Source organism: Hoplias malabaricus, chromosome 4 (assembly GCF_029633855.1).
Source record: "Hoplias malabaricus isolate fHopMal1 chromosome 4, fHopMal1.hap1, whole genome shotgun sequence".
NCBI lineage: Eukaryota > Metazoa > Chordata > Actinopteri > Characiformes > Erythrinidae > Hoplias > Hoplias malabaricus.
Genome location: NC_089803.1, coordinates 45,358,165 through 45,378,888, shown reverse-complemented (window position 1 = coordinate 45,378,888; position 20,724 = coordinate 45,358,165). Strand labels below are relative to the sequence as shown.

The window sequence follows — 20,724 nt, the reverse complement described above, 5'->3', positions numbered from 1 at the left end:
CAAATTAAAATCCTATTTTAAAAAATTAATTTTGTTTGTTTGATTGCACATTCTGGCGGTGCGGTGGCACAGCAGATAGTGTCGCAGTCACACAGCTCCAGCTTACAGTTTCATCAACTCAAAATGAAATTGTTGAATTTAATTGAATAGTTTAATTGAGTGAATCTTTTCAATATTTTTAAATTAGAACCACTCAATCCTATTGATTTCTTTGAACATTAGCTTTTACAGAGTGGATTAAGCTATAGAAAATCATGCACAAAGTGAGAGAGAGTAAGAGTGAATGATTTGAGAGTTATTAGAATTAATCCATATTTCATCATAAAAATAATGTTAACGGTATGTGACACTTTAATAAATCACCTAAATAAAATCACTAATACATCAACTAGGTTCTGGAAAATGAGTGAAATGTAGGAAGCTGTTTTAGCCAAAATTTGGTAATATTATTCATTTGCGTTCAAAATACAAATGTACACATTTAATTTTCCAGATTAATCACATGCATTAACACGTTAATATTGACAGCACCAGTCAGTACACACACACAAAAAAACAACAACATGGATAACTTTGTGAGGAGTTGGATTGGTTTTTGTGATCCAGAACTAAATGTCAAGCATCTGCACCTGACCCCCCTAATGTCTGTGTGCCAGAATGCAGTCAAATCCTTATATGTTCCAACTTCAACTGAAAGGAATAGAAGCTGTTTATGCAGCAAATGGGGACAAGCCCCATATGTATAGTCTACACTTCAGAAAAAATATTGGCTGAAACATATTGTGCATATATGTTTATTTAAAAAAAAATAAATAAATAGCAACAGCATAAAAAACTATGCCAACATTGTTCTGAGGCAGAAGAGAAAAACCCATGCATCTCTGTGTTATTGTTCTATTAATGTAATAATATGCATTTACATAAACAAATCCGCAGCATATGATGTGTAATTTCCCTCAAGAATGACCACCTCATTATTCCAAACCATTTTAGCCTGTAAAGTTATTTTTAATGATGAAAGTCCTGAACGCTCTGGAGTGCCGCAGAGGACTGAGCTGCACAGGAGGGAAATAGGAAATTAACTTTATCCACTACATTGGCCCACAGTCTCACCTGTGTTATCATTTGTGCCCAATATGTGAACGTTTACCATTATTACCAGCATGAATCAGGGCACACGTCCAACAAACTCCCAGCACGTGAGAGGAGCTGCTTTACTCTGGCTCCCTTTCAAAATGTGTCTCCATTAGGCCGTTATTCCGAGCCATTGCCTCACCCCATTAGTGTACAGCAGCCTATTAGACTGCAGCGAGAGCAGCTCACAGGTACGCAGCTCGCCTCACTGCGCTCATTCCAATCAGCCCTCCACCTGCTTTCCATTCCAGCTGGCATCACATTCACAATGAAGACACAATTGACTATCCTTCGGACACAACATCACAAAGCCCAAAGGGACTCCAACTTACATGCTCTGTTCAGCCAAAATCAAAGTTGGTTTTAAATTAAAAAAGAAAAGTAAAAAAAGGCACGCAGCACCAACTAAAATGGAACTAAAACAAACTCTTTCCTTCCACATTTGCCTTGAAATAAATAATGGAAAACTGTGCTTGAGCATTTGAGTAAATCAATCTCTGCTAAGGACCAGATGTGCAGTAGATTGGCAGGGCAAATGGGACACATTCTGCCTCAGAAAGCACGATTATATATGAAACTGGCATCTACTCCCAAAAATAAAGATTCTTCTTTAGAAAGGCTTTATTAAGAAATGCTTTATTAAGATCTATATAAAAAAAGAGTAGAAATATCTGTATATATAAATGGTTCTTTGTTATAATAGACATTTTTTTTAAAAATGGTAGCACCAAAAAAAAAGGTTCCATTCATGTTAATCAAAGCACCATTTATGAACTGGTTTGTTCCAACCACTACTTGTGAATAATTTTTTTATATTGTAGGCATTGTAATTTTTTTAGTCTGCTGCTCATTGCACTCTTTAGAATCAACTAAGGAAAATCCATTAATTCATTCATTGCCTGTAACCACTTATCCAGTTCAGGGTTGCGGTGGGTCTGGAGCCTACCCGGAATCATTGGGCGTAAGGTGGGAAACACACCCTAGAAGGGGTGCCAGTCCTTCACAGGGCGACACACTCACATATTCACTTACACCTACGGACACTACGCCAGTCCACCTACCAACATGTGTTTTTGGAATGTGGGAGGAAACCCACACGGACACAGGGAGAACACACCACACTCCTCACAGACATTCACCCGGAGTGAGACTTGAACCCACAACCTCCAGGTCCCTGGAGCTGTGTGACTACCTGCTGCTCCACCATGCCTGAACACTAAGGAAAATAATTGTGAAAAGCAAATGTTTATAGCAAATATTTTATAGAATTATTTAGTCACAGCTTCTGTGAGACTTGCAGCTTCTGTGAGCACCTGGGCTATAGTATGCACTATATGTTTGTTTATTAGGGCCTGATGAGGTGACGTGCTATGAAAAGAGAAACAGAGGACATTTTTTTCTTTCTCATTGTACCACAGTGATAACCAGGCTCTGCTAAGATACTTTGTCCCACCCGATAATCAGATTCCAATCAGCATTAGATTTTGTTCTGTACAGTACCCCTTCAGGGGCCTTCAGTTCATTGTCTATGTGTTTACAGGAGAGCTCGCCCCAACATGCTTTTATCATATATAACCTAAGATATGTTGCTAATAGCCTCATAATCTTGATTATGTTGAGAATATTGCTCTATTCCTGCTCCATAGATGGGTTCAATTGAAAAAAGAAAAAAAAAAACTATTTTTTTTGCTGTTCCAGATCACTGGATCCAGATCCAGGTAAAAGTATCTCCAAATGTGGGAGACAGCTAACTTTATGAAAGACCAAAATTACTACAAAACTCAGTAAATGTTACAAAAGAGATTCTGTGGTAATTTAAACAGTGAATAAAATTTAGAGACAAGTTAAACTTCAGCCATAAACAAAAAGCAATGTCATTGTTTCCCTTAAATGTACCATTTCACCTTAAAAGTCAATGCACTCTTGAACGTAAGCAAACCAGAAAGAACAGCATTTCGCCACATTTGTAGCGCAATCCTGATTTGTAAAATACCCCCATCCTTGGATATATATTTCCACAAATACTGTAAATTGTGTAGAAAAGGGAATGCCATCTGGACGTTAAATAGGTTGAAGAGAAAAATGAAAATATTACATGATACTGACAAGTTAGTTTCCTGATTACCGCCCCCCAAACACACACATTGCACTACTACAGAAGACTCAGCGGGTCAAATATCTATATTTTTTTCAAATATCTATATTTTTTTACATCTTGCATAATGAGGATTTTCACTAAAGAATTTCAATAATTAACTAATTATCATCTTTTCTGTATATGGGCCTGAGTGTGAGATTAATCAAAAGTAATGGTCTAAAATGCTTCAGCAATATCAGTCACAATATAAAAGGTACTCCAAGTTGTTTTTGCTGGTGCAAATGATGCCATTCCATATAATATTCCATATATATATATGTATTTATCACAACTGCCTGCTTTATTGACCTTAACTTTAGATCAATACAAGCTTCTCTGTAAGGCAGTGCACATTTCATCAGCTACTTTATGCTCCTTGCCCTGAGCAAGACACACTCATTTAAGTCCCCATGACATGCTTTCTCTCTGATTAACAGCAGTCATAATATCTTTAATAATCCTGTTTGGATCAAATCCTCTGTCTCAGAGCAAGCAAATTCCTGCCCACATCAACCCCAGGCACTCATCTGCAATACTCACTAGAGTTTTAAAAAGCAAAGATAGTCTATGATACTCTTCGACTAATTTACTCTTCAACTCAAGCGCCATGCTAACCTGACATTAGCTGTTCATTCATTTTCACACCTTTTGTTCAAAACTTTTAAGCATAGAAAATATGCAAAGAGTCAAGGGTTTGTAGACACCAGCTCATCTTCTGTTCCTTCTAAAATCAAGGGTTTTAGAAGGAAGTTTGTTCACCCTTTAGTGTTCTGTGAAAGCTATATTAGATGTTGGAACATGGCTGGGGTTATTTGACTGTATTAGTTGTAACGTAGATTACTTTGGAGAACTATTGTTCTTACAGCAAAACAAACTCCCCTCCTGGTTTGTTTTTATCCAGAAGCGCCACATCTTTTAAGGTGGAGTGTAAAGTTTGAGTCAGAAGTCGACTGTACGTTGTTCATGGCTGAAGTTTAAATTGTCTGTAAGTTTCTTCTCACTGTTTAAATTACCAGAGAAACTCTTTTATTACTTGAGCTGTTTAGTTTTGTAGCACTTTCAGTATGTGTTTACATTTATTGAAGGATAATGGCCAAAGTCAGTTCCACCTTAAGTAATACACATGAAACAGCAAAAGTAAGGCAACAGAACAACATCCCCTTTTCATGCTGTTCAACATTCAGAGGTCTCTCCATCATCCACAAACCTCCAGATTCTGTTTCTTGGCCGTTGCTGAGCCACTGATTCACGATGAATGATTTAAATGCAAAGATTGGGCCAGATAGTGGTTCATTTTGGATTGTGTTTCAAACTCCCAATAAATAGAGCATGCTGTTTTTAGGTATTAGAATCTTTCATCCCATTGAAAACAAGTAACTGCTAACGTACCAGACAGCATTGCCCAAGTACGGCTGAATCAAAAAACCTAGACCTGCTTAGAGATCTGAAGTGTGGCCTTATTTAGTTTCTTTTAAACAATATATGCAACTGTTAACTTTGCCATAATGTTGTTTGTTACAGGGACTGTGATAAAGACACATCCCATTGTGATGATTTTTTAAGTGTATTTGTGACACATAAGATTTTATGTTTATATGTATAATTGTTTTGTGTGATGGAAGTGTGTTTTAGAAAATGTTTTATTGGAATTGCAAGTAAGACAGAAACTGACTCCTGTCCGTGTTTTCACCTGTTTTATACAGGTCAGTAAGTCATATGCTTGGAAAATAACTCTGAAAACATTGAGCGTACATGTTGAACATCAGTTTTGTCGAATTGGTATCCTAAATGGCTTTTAATTTAAGTATGAAAGTTTCGTTAATCGTGATGCTAGATGCTGGTGCTAACAAAATCAAAACTACTCATGCTCTGGGTTTGCACCCTGTTGTATATAATTTGTCTTCCTTGAGACTTCATCTCAGCACACTGATACTAGCTAAGTACTAGCTAAGGGTATGTGCCAAATTAGAGCTGAGCTGGTGAGGTGTTGTGAATGTTTTGCTATGGTAGGGAGGGTTCTGTGAAGTAAATCTGTGGTTATTTAAGGTTTTCATGTTTATTTTGTTGTGATAAAAACTGTTTAAGCTTTTGCATAAAAATACAGGCTGTGAAGTACATATACGTATCTATACATGTATCAGTTGTATTTCAATTCATAAAAAGAGTGAAGGAACCTCGGGTGAATTAAAGCAGATATCCATGCACAAATATTTGGTCACACGATATAGAAACTTAGTTTCGTCTCTTCAAATTGTATTTAATGGAAGATCTAAGAGATGTATTTAAGAATATTGCTTAATGATTTATTGAAGAATGTTTTTTGATGAGAAATTAATGAAAATAAAGAAGGGAAACAGCCAGCCTGCAAGTAAGACAGAAACTGACTCCTGTCCGTGTTTTCACCTGTTTTATACAGGTTTATGTATACAGGGACCTCTCCAGGGAGGGACCTGTAACAATATTTGGAGGCACCGCTGGGATCAACTGACGTCTGTTGGTGTTGATCCATAAATTTACGAACCCAAACTGACGAGCTCCAGTTCCAGAGTAGTGAATGCATAGTGTTCAGCTAAAGCAGCAGAGGTTACCAGAGAGTGAGGGAATCCTAGCTGAAGGGGTGAGACACAGCATCTCCAAAGGTGCTGGACAACGGTGAAAGATGGATGGTGATGAGGGTCAAAGTAGAAATGATGGAGAATGAAAAAGGCTGACTTGGAAGATTAAGAAGAGTCTTCACATGCTGACTGCAGATGAACTCTTTCAAGTTGCAGAGAACATTACACCAGTATCTGACCTTAATTTTTCAAAGGTAATAAGAGGTGATGAAGAGAGTTGTTATGATTACATATCTGCTTACACACATTGTGAAACATTGCTGGAATTAGAGGATGAGGGAATGTCTCAGCTTTGTCATTTGGAAGATATCATTGAGGATCTCGTAGTGAGACGAGCTGTAACTTTAAAGAATCAACCCAGTGTTTTAGAGAGTGAAGTTAATGTATTAACTCCTTCTGACACTAGAGAACTGACTCAATCTGAAATGACACAACACACAACTCTCCTCCGGGTGATCTAGTTGACCCACAGATGCATTTGTATCAGAGCTTAATGGCAGAATATGATGCTTTGGGTAAGAAATTAGCTGAGCTCAAAACATTATCAGACACGCCACCTGTGAAACCTAGGCTTACTTCAGTAATCCCACCACGTACAGATATTCTTATGCCCAATCAGTACAATGCACTCAGCACAACATGACCCTATCCAAAATTCTAACACAAACCACATCAACATCACCTAAGCCTGAAGGTTTTGTCTCTTTAAGGGACTTGCCCTTTTTACATCACAGAGAATTCAGAATTCAAGGGGGGCAGGTTGGTGACAATGTTTTTGATATCAGTTACCACAGCCTGAGCAAGCAGATTGATGAGGGGCTTTGAACCAACCATACAGAGAGTGAGGTAATTCAAGTAGTTCTCAGAATCATCAAACCAGGGCAGTTTAAAGATATGCTCATTAACAAAGTTGACCTCTCAGTGATAGAGCTTAAAAGCTTCCTGCACTCCCACTTAAGTGAAAGAAGTGGCAGTGAATTATTTCAGGAGTTAATGAGTACTAAACAGCATGAACACGAAAGCCCACAGCAGTTTTTGTACAGGATGATAGGGTTAAAGCAAAGAGTTTTGCATCAAGACACAATTCCACTGACATTGAGTATGAGCCACGCACTGTCCAGAATGTGTTTCTCAGAACAGTCTCTCAGGGCCTTCACCCCAAGTACAGTGATATCCGAAAGGAGCTTAAGCCACTTCTGAGTATGGCGTGCCTGATGATACACTGCTGAAGTTAGTGAACCAGATATCTAGTGAGGAGAGTGAGAGACAGAGAAGACTAGGTTATTGCTCTCGTCAAAAGATAACACATGCACACAGTGCTCATCTTGAATCAGACAATGAAGCTGGTAAATCTGCAGCAGACAAAGCAAAGACAAAGAGTAAAACAGAACAGGAGCTGAGTGATAAGGTGGAAGCACTGACTAAAGCTGTTGAGTCTCTTCTCCATGAAAAGTCAATTGAATCTGCATCTCAAAGAATGCCAAACAAGTTCAATTTCAACCGCCCAACGAGGCCCCATAGTTGCCCAAAGTGTATGGAGCAAGGAGTAAGCCCATGTCAACATTGTTTTGTGTGTGGCGATGAAGGTCATAGAGCGGTTGGATGTCTCAAGAAAAAGGGGATGACAAGAACAACTGGCCCAGCCCAAGCCAATGCTCACCTTTTTAGTACGCAGCATGAGAAGAGATCCCCTGAGCCTGGTATTAGACATGGAGAAATAAACCAAGTGAATGCCCATTGTGCAGCTTCCGCTTTTCCCCACAAGGATGTCCAGCCTCTTGAGAGGGCAGCCCAGTTGGAAAAAAATGTATGGTTAAGTGTTACCTCCATAGATGATCATCTATGTGATATAGGCTTTATTAGACACTGGGGCTCAAGTCAGTATCCTTGACTGTCAGTGGGTGAAGAACTACCTACCAGATCATAGAGTGCGGCCACTGACTGAACTAATAGGGAAGAAAGCCTTGAGTGTACTTGGTGTGAATGGTGAACCATTACCATATGATGGATGGGTTGGGCTGTTTCTGTACCCGTTTGGAAGCTGTTTTGATCGCTCGGGTTTTCCTGTTTACTCGTTTCCATTGTTATTTCTATATTTATATCTGTTTTTATAACCTATTAACCATCCATAGATCTATCTTTTAGATTGTCTCCGCAGGAATATTCATTACAGAGGCACTAAAACTGCCACCGGACCCTGGAGTAACGTTCTTGGTGTAAGTTACTAAAATCCACTAAAAACGGTAAGTACCTGCAATTCCATGGCTACTACTGGCTGTTTTGCCTGCTCAGAGTGTGGCATGTTTAGTTTAACCCCCTTTTCCACCTCTAGCGATAAAGATAGTGGTTGTATTTGCACTAAGTGTCAGCTAGTTAGCTCTCTGGTGGATAAAGTGGACCAGTTAGAAGTGCGCATCCGGAGCTTATTATTGTTGAGGGATAAACAGCGAGATTCAGTGTTAGCAACTCCGGGTGCCTTAGGGAGAGTTAGCACCCCCACGACTCCGGCGTTAGAGCCCTCACAGCGGGGTGAATGGGTGACGTCTCGGCGTCATAGCCGGAAAGCTAAGGCTGATGCTAACGCTGAGGCCAAAGCTAGCCCACCGGGACACCACGCTCCTCCGATTCGCGTGTCAAACAGGTTTGCCCTGCTCAGCGAAGCACCCGCTGAGGAGCCTGTTAAGAGTGCTCTGGTTATAGGAGACTCTATTGTTCGACACGTGAAATTAGCTACTCCTTTAGGGGCGCTGGCAGTAACAGTTAGCTGTTTATCGGGAGCCAGAGCGCCGGATATTAATGGCAACCTTAGACTGTTAGCTAATAGGAGATATTCGAGGGTAGTCATTCATGTAGGGGCCAATGATATTCGTCTGCGGCAGTCTGAGGTAACTAAGGGTAATATTACAGAGGTGATTAAACTGGCCCAGACGATGTCCGATGCCGTAATCTGCTCTGGCCCCATACCAATGCGGCGTGGCGACAAAGCTTAAAGCAGACTTTGGGCGTTAAACTGCTGGATGTCCAAGTGGTGTTCCGAAAATCAAGTGGGCTTTATAGACAATTGGTTACGTTTTGAGGGCAAGCCTGGTCTTATAGGTAGGGATGGTATCCACCCCACGCGGGAGGGTGCTGCCTTACTTTCTTGCAGCATAGCACATAGTCTTTTAGTTAGTCAGCAGAGTAGTGTAGATAGCTGCTGACAATCCAGAGCCGGGACCAGGCCGCAGACAGACAGGCTAAACCGACCGTCTGCGAACTGTCTTGAGGCGTCACCCAGGTTCAACTGCATTGAGACTGTGTCTTTCCCCCGAACTAAATGTAAAAGTAGAAAAACAAAATCAGCCTGTTTCAGCAACCTAATCAATATTAAATCATACACAACACCTAGCAGCAACACCTCAGAACTAAAATTTGGGTTACTCAACATAAGATCACTAAACTCAAAAGCACTCATTGTAAATGATATTATAAGTGATCATAAATTCAATGTTTTTTGTCTCACGGAAACGTGGGTTAGACCAAATGAATATTTAGCACTAAATGAAGCCACCCCCCTAAGCTATAATTATGCACATAGCCCAAGAATATCAGGCAAAGGAGGTGGAGTATGTGTAATTTACCAAAATACCCTAGAAATTAGTCTTAAACAATGTGACACCTTCTCTTCTTTTGAGGTTCTCTCCACTATTATTACAAATCCGGTCACAAAAAAGGACGCATTTTTATTATGCAACATTTACAGACCACCAGGGCCTTACTTAGAATTTCTGAAAGAATTCAGCGATTTTGCTACAAACCTAGCGGTGTGCAATCATAAAGTTATAATTGTAGGAGATTTCAATATCCATTTTGAGAAGGAAAGTGACCCACTAAAAAAGGCATTTACCTCAATCTTAGACTCTATTGGTATTACTCAAAATGTAACAGGGCCTACACACTACTGCAGCCACACTTTAGACTTAGTTCTGACACTAGGTCTTAACATTGACAAAATTAATATCCTACCGCAATCCTCAGCAATCTCCGATCATTACTTAATTTCATATGAGCTACGTTTTAGCCATAATATATGTAAGAACCCTCGCTATTCTACACGGCGTATAATAAAACCATCTACCGCCCTACAATTTATAGAAAACCTACCAGAACTACCGACCCCAGTTCCAACTCCATCAGACCCAATGGACCTAGATGTACTAACTGATTACCTAGAAAATACCTGTCGATCTACTTTAGAAAAGGTAGCACCACTTAAACATAAAAGTATAAGACAGAAAAAGCTCGCACCATGGTATAATGATAAGACCCGTACTTTAAAACAAACATTACGAAAACTAGAGCGGAAATGGCGATCAACCAAGCTTGAAGTGTTCTATTCTGCCTGGAAGGACAGCCTTATAGAGTATAGAAATGCCCTCACTAAAGCTCGCTCAGCATATCTGGCCTCGCTGATCTCCCATAATAAAAATAATCTGAGAGCACTGTTTAGTGTGTTTTCTAGAATTACAAAAAATCAAGCAGGTTCTGAACAACTAATTCCAGCAACTCTCACCAGTAAAGATTTTATGGACTTTTTTAATAATAAAATTGAGAATATTAGACAACAAACTCAAGCCACAGGATCAAATCCATCCTGGCTGCCACCCGATGTGAATGATATAAAACATAATATAACTGTAAAAGAAAGACTTGAAACCTTTTACCCACTCCCACAATTAGAACTAGAGGAGATTATCACCTCGGCAAACTGTACAACTTGCACACTTGATGCAATTCCCACAAAATTGCTCAAAGAAGTACTACCAGCTATTATTGATCCTCTTTTAACTATAGTAAACTCATCACTTAGTCTGGGCCATGTACCCAAAGCTTTTAAACTAGCAGTTATTAAACCTATGATCAAGAAACCAAATCTTGTTGCTAGTACACTGTCTAATTACAGGCCTATTTCTAATTTGCCATTTCTGTCCAAGATCTTAGAAAGAGCTGTGGCACAACAACTTAGTTCATATCTACATAAGAATCATATATATGAAAAATTCCAATCTGGATTCAGGCAACATCATAGTACAGAGACAGCTCTAGTCAAGATAACAAATGATCTTCTTCTTGCCTCTGATCAAGGCCACGTATCCCTGTTGGTGCTTCTTGACCTAAGCGCAGCCTTCGATAAAATAGACCACAATATTCTCATAGAAAGGTTAGAAAACATGGTTGGAATCACAGGGACAGCCCTATTATGGTTCAAATCTTACTTAACGGAACGTTATCAATTCGTAAAAGTAAACAATCTAAATTCAAATTATTCTAAAGTAAGATTTGGAATTCCACAAGGCTCTATTTTAGGACTATTATTATTTACATTATACATGTTACCACTAGGCACATTTATAAGAAACCATGACATTAACTTTCACTGTTACGCAGACGACACACAATTGTATATTTCAGCCAAGCCTGATGACAAACAGAGATTAAAGAAAATAGAGGACTGTGTAAAAGACGTAACTTCCTCCTTCTAAACAGCAACAAAACAGAGGTCCTGCTTTTGGGTCCAAAAGTGGCAAGAAATAAATTATCAGATTTAATTTTAAATCTAGCTGACTTTCCAGTTAAACCTGGTTCAGCAGCAAAAAATCTTGGTGTCATAATTGACCCGGATTTATCATTTGATCAACACATAGGTAGTATCACTAGGACAGCTTTTTTACATCTTCGCAATATTGCTAAGATTAGAAATGCCTTATCCCTCCAGGACGCAGAAACATTAGTACATGCCTTTATTACTTCAAGGCTTGACTACTGTAACACACTACTGTCAGGATGCACCAGCAGCAATTTAAGAAAACTTCAACTAGTTCAAAATGCTGCAGCTAGGGTCCTCACTAAAACTAGAAAATTTGAACATATCAGCCCAGTTTTATCATCACTTCATTGGCTGCCTGTTAAATTCCGCATTGACTACAAAATTTTGTTATTAACATATAAAGCTCTACATGGGCTTGCTCCTGAATATCTTCAAGATACAATTTCCTATTATGAGCCTCCACGTTCAATCAGATCACAGAATACTGGATTTTTAATTGTTCCCAGAATTCAGAAGGCCTCAGCTGGGGGAAGAGCCTTTTCTTATAAAGCCCCCAGACTCTGGAATGATCTTCCAGAAAATGTTCGGGACTCAGACACAGTCGCAATCTTCAAATCTAGGCTAAAAACACATTTTTTTAGTTTATCTTTTGGTAGCTAATGCTCCCCCATAGATAAAGGCGGCAGATCTGGGGGGTCCATGGACACAGGGAATTATAGTAAACTGAGACGCTGGTGCTGTCGTCCCGTCGCTTTTCGCGATCACTCAGGTTTGTTGACGGTGGAGCGGAGGGATGCCAGTGTTTCAGGATGCTCCCGTGTCTGTGTGTCCTCCTGGTTCTCTCCTTTTAGTTAAAGCTGTCATAGTCAGATCTGCCTGAGTCATTAGCCACACTCTGGAAATTTTCATATTTTCTACTTTACAAACACAAAACAGTTCAAAACTAATTCCATCCCTTTACATCTTTCCGAGTAAACGACTGCCCACCTGTCTGTCTGGACACTGATGGATGACTGTCGAGACCCTCCTCCATGCTTCAGACCAGCTGCCCACGCTCCAGCAACCACCAAGTGCCTTGAAGCTGTCCCTACACTGAAGTTCTCATGGACTACTAACTATCATCACCAGTAGATTGACCAGAGGAGGATGGGTCACCCCTTGTGAGCCTTGGTTCCTCCCAAGGTTTCTTCCTCAGCTGGGGGAGTTTTTCCTTGCCACTGTTGCCCCTGGCTTGCTCACTTGAGGGTTTACATTTGTTTTTACATTTCATGTCAAATCTTTGTCTTACTGGAATTCTGTGAAGCTGCTTTGTGACAACATCAGTTGTGAAAAGCGCTATATAAATAAATTTGATTTGATTTGATTTGATTTGGAGTACTGGTGAGCCTCCCAGGTAACAGTGACCCAAACTTGTCAGTACATGTACCCTTCCTAGTGAGCAGTGTGCCTATTGATTAGCCTCTTCTTGGGTTCAATGTGATTGAGCAGCTGATTCTGGGCCCAGTGAGGTTGCTTCAGGGTGCAATGGAAATCCAGGATGACACAGCTAAAGCACTCATAAACTTCATCCAGACACGGGGGACCAATGACCTCAAAGTTGTAGTGAGCCGATTGAAAATAGGACATGTTATTAATGCAGTTATCCCATCTGGTCAGGTTAGACATGTGAAGTGTAGAATGCCTGCTGACTTTAACATGCACAGTTCCCTTGTACTCTTTGAACCAGATGAAAACAACATTCAGGTGCAGCAATTGGACATTGGAGACAGTTTGCTGCCAGTTTGCAAGGACAATATCCCTTACGTGAGAGTACCCATTGGTAACCACACAAAACAGGATATTGTTATGCCCTCCAAAATGATTTTAGGGAATATTCATCATGTAGCTAAGATTATTCTTACTAATGACTTGAGTCAGGGAGAGTCTCCAATTCAAGTGAGAGCCAATAAGGTAGACACAACCAAGACTCAAAAGGGAAGTGGAAGTGCTGAAGACCTCTGGGACCCACCAGTAGATGTTTCTCAGTTAACAGAAGAGCAGCAAATGGTGGTCCAACGGATGCTACGTGAGGAGTCAAAGGCCTTTGCACAGGATGAAAATGACATAGGTTGTATACCTAGCCTCCAAATGTCTATCACTCTCAAGGATAACACACCTGTTCAGAAGACGTACACGTCAATCCCAAGACAACTCTATAAGGAGGTAAAAGAGTACATTGAGGATCTGCTGGCGAAGGGGTGGATCGTAAAATCAAAATCTCCCTATTCAGCACCTGTTGTCTGTGTGCGCAAGAAAGATGGTAACCTCCGGCTATGTATTGATTACAGGCTCCTAAACCAGCGAACAGTGCCCGACAGGCACCCATTACCAAGAATTCAAGATCTAACCCTCGGTGGGTACAACTGGTTTTCCATTTTAGAACAAGGGAAAGCATACCACCAGGGGTTGATAGCTGAAGGGTCACGACATCTCACCGCTTTTGTCACCCCCTGGGGCCTGTATGAGTGGGTGCGTATTCCTTTTGGTTTGACCAACACTCCAGCAGCATTTCAACGTTATGGAAAGCATGCTTTGGTCACTCAGAGACGAGTGTTGCATTCCATACTTGGATGATATTTTGTGTTATGCACGGACATTTGAGAAGCATGTTGAGGGACTCAGGAAAATTCTCAGGGCTCTCCAGTGTCACGGTGTCAAGCTTAGACCAACCAAGTGTGAGTTCTTTAAAAAAGAATCTGGAAGCTGTACATGCTCTGAAGTACAAAACACCTATAACGGTAGGGGATGTAAGGAGGATTGTTGGATTTTTGAGCGATTACCGCTCATACATCCAAGATTTTTCATGAATCGCCAAACCTATTTATGAATTGCTTCAGGTGAGCAAACACCCAGAACAGTTGCAAATAAAGGTACAGAGAGGAAGGGGTATGCAGCTGTCTTCTCGATCACCAGTGCAGTGGACATCAGAACATCAGGAGATTCTATGTCGGCTGATTAATGTACTGACAACCCCACCAGTTCTTGCCTATCCTGACTTTGAGCTTCCTTTTGTACTTCATACGGATGCATCTGACAAAGGGTTGGGAGCTGTTCTATACCAACGGCAAAATGGCAAGCTCCGGGTGATGGGCAGTTTGTGAGAAATTTCACGACCACTTGTTCTATGCTTCGCATTTCACCATTTACACGGACAACAACCCCTTAACATATGTTATGAGCACCGCAAAACTTAATGCAACAGCTCATCATTGGATTGGAGAGTTGTCTGACTTCTGCTTTGACATTCGTTACCGGCCTGGCTAGGTTAATGCGGATGCCGACACTCTCGCTCGGTGCCCACTGGACATTGATTGCTATGTCACAGAGTGTACTGAAGAGCTCCCCAGGGAAGTTGTCAGTGCTACATGGGAAGGCAGTCGTGCAGGAGAAACCCAAGATGTGGCCTAGATTGCTGCTATGACCCTGAACCAAGCTGACCAACTAGAGCCTAATATTAAATGGGCTATGCCTGCAATCGACCCATCTGAGCTGCAAGAAGCTCAGAGAAAAGACTCATCAATAGGTGAGATAATAAAGTTAAAAGAATCAGCTGTCGTACTCACAAATGAGATGAGACGGTGTGCAGTAGGGGCAGTCAGGAAATTGACGCATGTGTGGGGAAGACTCCAGATGGACAATGGCCTTCTATATCGGAAAACAGTTGGAAGGCAACAACTGGTTTTACCTGCCAGGTACAAGTCTTTGGTCCTCCAACATTTACAAGATGATATGGGACACATTGGCACAGAGAGAGTTCTAAGCCTGGCTAGAGAATGATTTTACTGGCCCCACATGAAGCACGAGATTGAGGCCTATGTAACCCGACAATGCCGATGCATAAAACAGAAAAAGCCTGTGGTGCATGTACGGGCGCCCATGACAAGCATAACCACTAGCTCACCTCTGGAGCTTGTTTCAATTGATTACCTTCACTTGGAGCCTAGTAAGGGTGGTTACGAGTATATCTTAGTCATAGTTGACCACTTTACTAGGTATGCTCAGGCTTATAAGACTCGTAACAAATCTGGAAAGATGGCAGCAGAAAAGATTTTTAATGACTACATACCAAGATTTGGGTTTCCGGCCAAGTTTCATCATGACCAAGGTCGTGAATTTGAGAATGACCTTTTTCGGACCTTGCAGCAATTGAGTGGAGTAAGGCATTCGAGATCTACCCCATATCACCCTCAGGGTAATCCAGCAAGAGCGATTTAATCGCACTATTCTGCAGATGTTGAGGACCCTGGAGGAAAAAGAGAAGGGACAGTGGGGTGAGTACCTCCCCCAAATTGTGCATGCCTATAATTGCACACGTCATGAAGCAACAAATTATTCTCCTTTTTATTTGCTTTTTGGTCGACACCCACGTTTGCCAGTTGATTTGTTATTTGGTTTGAGAAGTGAAGAAGAGGCTAAGACACCCCGTGGCTATGCAGAGAAATGGGCTGAACGCATGACAGAGGCTTACCGGATCGCTTCAGAGAACAGTAGGCAGTCGGGAGCACATGGAAAAAAATATTATGGCCAGCGGGTCAGAGGAGTTGTACTACGACCAGGAGACCGTGTCCTTGTACGGAACTTAAGTGAAAGAGGTGGCCCAGGCAAGTTGAGGTCCTATTGGGAACAGGCAATTTATGTGGTGCAAGACCAGATTCGTGATAGCCCTGTGTACAGAGTGGTCTTGGAGACTGATAGGTCCAAGTCACGTGTTCTGCACAGGAACTTGTTACATCTGGTTAATGACCTACCTGTTGATATATCACCCACAAGAACCAAATCCGTTGCACCAAAGTCACAAGGGAGTCAAAAGCACTCAAGTGTTAGGAACTGTGCAAGCGAGAGACAACAGAGTTAATCTGATTCGGAAGATGATAACCCTTCCACATACTACTGGCTAAGATATCCTGAGAGAGAGGGACCCATACCAAGTTGTACCCACTGGTGGGCCCCCAACAAGTCAAATCCCTCCTGAACCCCAGATTGAGATGATCTATAGATAACCTATTAGAGAGAGAGAACATCAAGACAGAGGATTGTTGAGAGAGAGAGAACCGGTTCGTGAAACAGATCTTATGAAAGAGAGAGAGAACATACGAGGGAGACAAACTTGAAGACTCAAAAATGACCTTGAGGAGATAACACATGTTCAAAGGAGAGAGTCTGGTGTGTCCATGAGTCAACCAACTGTAAATGAGGGTGAAAGTGGAGTACTTAGTCCAGGAGATCATGTACAGCATGGACCTCCCATGACACCTAGTACTGAAAACCCAGTGACTTCATGCAGAAGGTCTGTTCGTGACAGACAGCCAGCTAGATATTTAACTTATGACACATTAGGCCAGCCATCATTTCAGATGCACACCTCTGTAAACACTGTTAATGTTTCCCAGCCACCATACCTCCCAGACAGAAGGTATCAGTATTACTCTGGGGTTATTCCACCATGCCATGGTATCTCACCCTACATGGTACACCCTAACACTTGTCGGCTATACTACATTCCAATTTACATCTAATAAAAAAAAAAAGGAGAAGAAGAAGAAATCACTAGTTATGTGGGAAAAGGGGGTAAAAATGTCAGGAGACAATTTCTTTTTGTTGGGGAGTATGTGACACATAAGATTTTATGTTTATATGTATAATTGTTTTGTGTGATGGAAGTGTGTTTTACAAAATGTTTTATTTGGATATGTTTGCCTGATATGTTTTCTTTTGAGCAGAGCATGAGTTAGTATTCCCTAATTCAGCCACTAGGGGGGCGCTTGAGACAGGAGGTAAAGCAATAGCGGTTGGTTTTTCTCAGGGAAACAACCAGCCTGCAAGTAAGACAGAAACTGACTCCTGTCCGTGTTTTCACCTGTTTTATACAGGTCAGTAAGTCATATGCTCGGAAAATAACTCTGAAAACATTGAGCGTACATGTTGAACATCAGTTTTGTCGAATTGGTATCCTAAATGGCTTTAAATTTAAGTATGAAAGTTTCGTTAATCGTGATGCTAGATGCTGGTGCTAACAAAATCAAAACTACTCATGCTCTGGGTTTGCACCCTGTTGTATATAATTTGTCTTCCTTGAGACTTCATCTCAGCACACTGATACTAGCTAAGTACTAGCTAAGGGTAGGGGATAGTTTTGTCCCTTTGTTGAGATGTGTACATATAACCGGTGAGAACAACGAAATTGTCACAATAACTTACGACAAGCCACACTACGTACCTGTGAGCAAGAGTTAACGGATAACGGACCCTTGGAGTTTTACGTAGCTGGTAACGGTGAAGATTACTTGGATTTGAACAACACCTTTTTACATCTAAGTTGTAAGATCACAAATCCTGACGGGTCCAACATTGCTAACGATGCCAAGGTTGGAGTTATTAACTATCCAATAGCATCTCTATTTTCACAAGTAGATGTTATGCTCGGGGATCGTCTCATCAGCCAATCAAGTAATACATATCCATACAGATCAAAAATGGAGTGTATTTTGAATTATGGCACAGACGCCTTGCAAACGCAATTTTCAACCGGATTGTTTTATAAAGATACAGCCGGTCAGATGGACGTGACGGATCTTCAAGGTCGTAATAACGGATTAAAAACAGGGCTCTTTTCAGCTCGGAAAGCAAAACTTTTGATTTGATTGGACACATCCACTCTGATATATTTTTTCAAGATAAACTTTTACTAAACGGAGTTGATTTAAAAATTAAAATGGTTCGAAGTAAAGAGGAATTTTGTCTAATGAAAGAAGGACCGAGGGATTACAAACTGAAATTACTCTCAGCATCACTATTTGTGAAAAAAGTAACAGTTTCTCCAGCTGTGAAACTGGGTCATGCGCAGGCGTTACTCAATGCCACCGCTAAATATCCATTAGAAAGGGTCTGTATGAAAACTTTCAGTCTACCCGCAGGCAGTCGTATTTGTACCCAAGAGAACCTGTTCCTCGGACCCCTTCCTAAAACATTAATTTTCGGAATGGTCGACAATGACGCTTTCAGCGGGGCATACAATAAAAATCCATTTAATTTTAAACATTACGATACAGAGTTTATAGCTCTCTATGTAGATGGAACACAACATCCTGCAAAACCATTCCAACCGGATTTTCAAAACGGGAATGTAGTCCGTGAGTTTCATTCGTTAATTTTATCTTCAGGAAAACAACTTAAAGATCAGGGGTTGTCTATAAACAAGGGGTTGTCTATAAGACTACACCCAAGGTTACACACTGATCGCATTCAACCTGACACCCGATGATGACTGCGGGCAGCATCTGTCTTTAATAAAGTCGGGTAATATGAGATTGGAACTCAGATTTCGAAACCCTCTTCCGAGGACTGTGAATCTAATTGTGTATGCCAGTTTTGATTCAATTTTGGAAATCAACAATCGTCGAAACGTTCTCATAGATTATCAATAATCATGGATACTGGAGAACTTACAGAGTTGATGAGAAGTTGTCCGTCTCTAAGAAAAGTCTTTTACAGTGTTTTTGCTAGTGATGAGTTACCTGAGAACAGATTGAAACAGTTTCCTGCTTTGTTCATCGTAAATACCGACCCGAGTCACATGCCAGGGGGCCATTGGCTGGGATTATACGTCATCAATGAAACCACAGGATATTTTTTTGATTCATACGGAAATCATCCAAATTCACCCGTCTTTCCTGAATCTATTTATTATTTTCTAAAAAGGAACTGTTTGGAAATAATACATAACTCTAAACAAGTTCAGAGGTTCGAATCTGTTTGTTGCGGACAACATTGTGTATTCTTTTTATATCATATAGTTAAAGGATATACTTTTAATCAAATTATGTCTATGTATAGTGATGATTTAAAAAGAAACGATGATATGGTTGTAGCTTTTGTTAAAAAAATGTACCCTAGAAAAAGTAACACACACGTTATGAAATGTATTCAATGTGTTAACTCTGGTGAAAAATTTACAATGTATTTGAAATAATAATAATAATGATGCATGTAAAATCATTGAAATGTAATTTTATTTAAATAAAAAAAAAAAAAACATGATTATTTGTTACAAAGTTCCATCATTTATAAAATACAATATGATTCATTAAAAATTCAACCAGTTTGAAGTGGTAAATCTAGGAGATTTAAAAACAGGTTCAAGATTAGAGGAATCATAACTTTTAGGGGTGGAGGAAGTAGGGGGAGAATACAACTTTTTTGCTTTTTTAACATCAGATATTTTACGTCTAACCCCTGCATTAGGAATGGTTGAAAATGGAATGTTTAAGTTAGCGACAGTTTGCAACAGTTCAGCCCAGCCTAACGGTCTCCTGTCATCAAATACTTTTTGAGGAGCTGTGAGATTTTTAATCAAATCCAACATGTGTGATCCTTTTACTGTTTGACCCTTGAAAATATATTCTCCTTCATCATTCCATGAAGCTACATCATTAGACTTTAATATTTTCTCCATGATGTAAGAAGCATTTTTTCGGGTTCTGGCTGGAACATTTGCTATAACCTCTTTAATAATTTCATCTTTGGTTGATTGTAGATCCTCAGTCAAAGGTTTATTTTCAGTAGCAACCGTTAACGGTTTATTTTCAGCAGGTAGGGAAAGGGTTAATTGAGAAGTTTCCTCTTCTCCCTGTTTGACAATGTTTAAGAATCTTTGCAAGGCCGATGCATAAAGTTTAGCCTTTTCATAAGGAATCAAATCAGCTCTGTTCAATATATGACGCATCACATCATCTAAATCATTTTCCACCGTTTTTCTAACATTTTCTTTTCCACTCGTCATGTTTTTAAGTTTATCTAGTTGGTGTTGAGGCACCAAATACATCTTATCAGCGGTTTCCATGTTATCTCTGGCTGGATGCTATTAAACTGCTGATGAAGGGGACTGCGACACTTAATAAAGGCAGAAGAAAACCTCCAGATTGTTTAACAGACTTTCTTTTAGCCTCCACAGATGTTCTTTTATTAGCAAATAGTTTAATTAAGTTTTTCTGTCTTTTAAATTTTTTATATTGACGAGACGTTAAAGGAATGTTTCCTCTCAATAGATTTAGGGCTAATTCACAGATGGCTAATATGAGATCTGAGGAAGCTTTACGTAATATAACCTTCCTTTCTCCAGGGGTAGCATGATATAGAGATCTCAGAACCTGGAAATTTCTCTTTAGACGCGCAGACATTTTCAGTACTTTACAAATTTTTCTTTGGAATATACA

At 40.2% G+C, this 20,724-nt stretch overlaps 1 protein-coding gene across 3 annotated transcripts in view; it reads right to left on the bottom strand.

The window, feature by feature from the left end:
• The window catches only part of ptn (pleiotrophin), a 164,942-nt gene that overhangs the window by 105,465 nt on the left and 38,753 nt on the right, over positions 1–20,724 (bottom strand). The window contains exon 2 of one of the 3 annotated variants that reach the window (XM_066669410.1): positions 15,579–15,755. The exons of the other annotated variants lie outside the window; for them this stretch is intronic. Within the exon in view, the coding sequence (XP_066525507.1) occupies positions 15,579–15,676 (98 nt within the window). The 5' untranslated portion in view covers positions 15,677–15,755. The remainder of the gene's footprint in view (positions 1–15,578; positions 15,756–20,724) is intronic. 3 annotated transcript variants of the gene reach the window in all.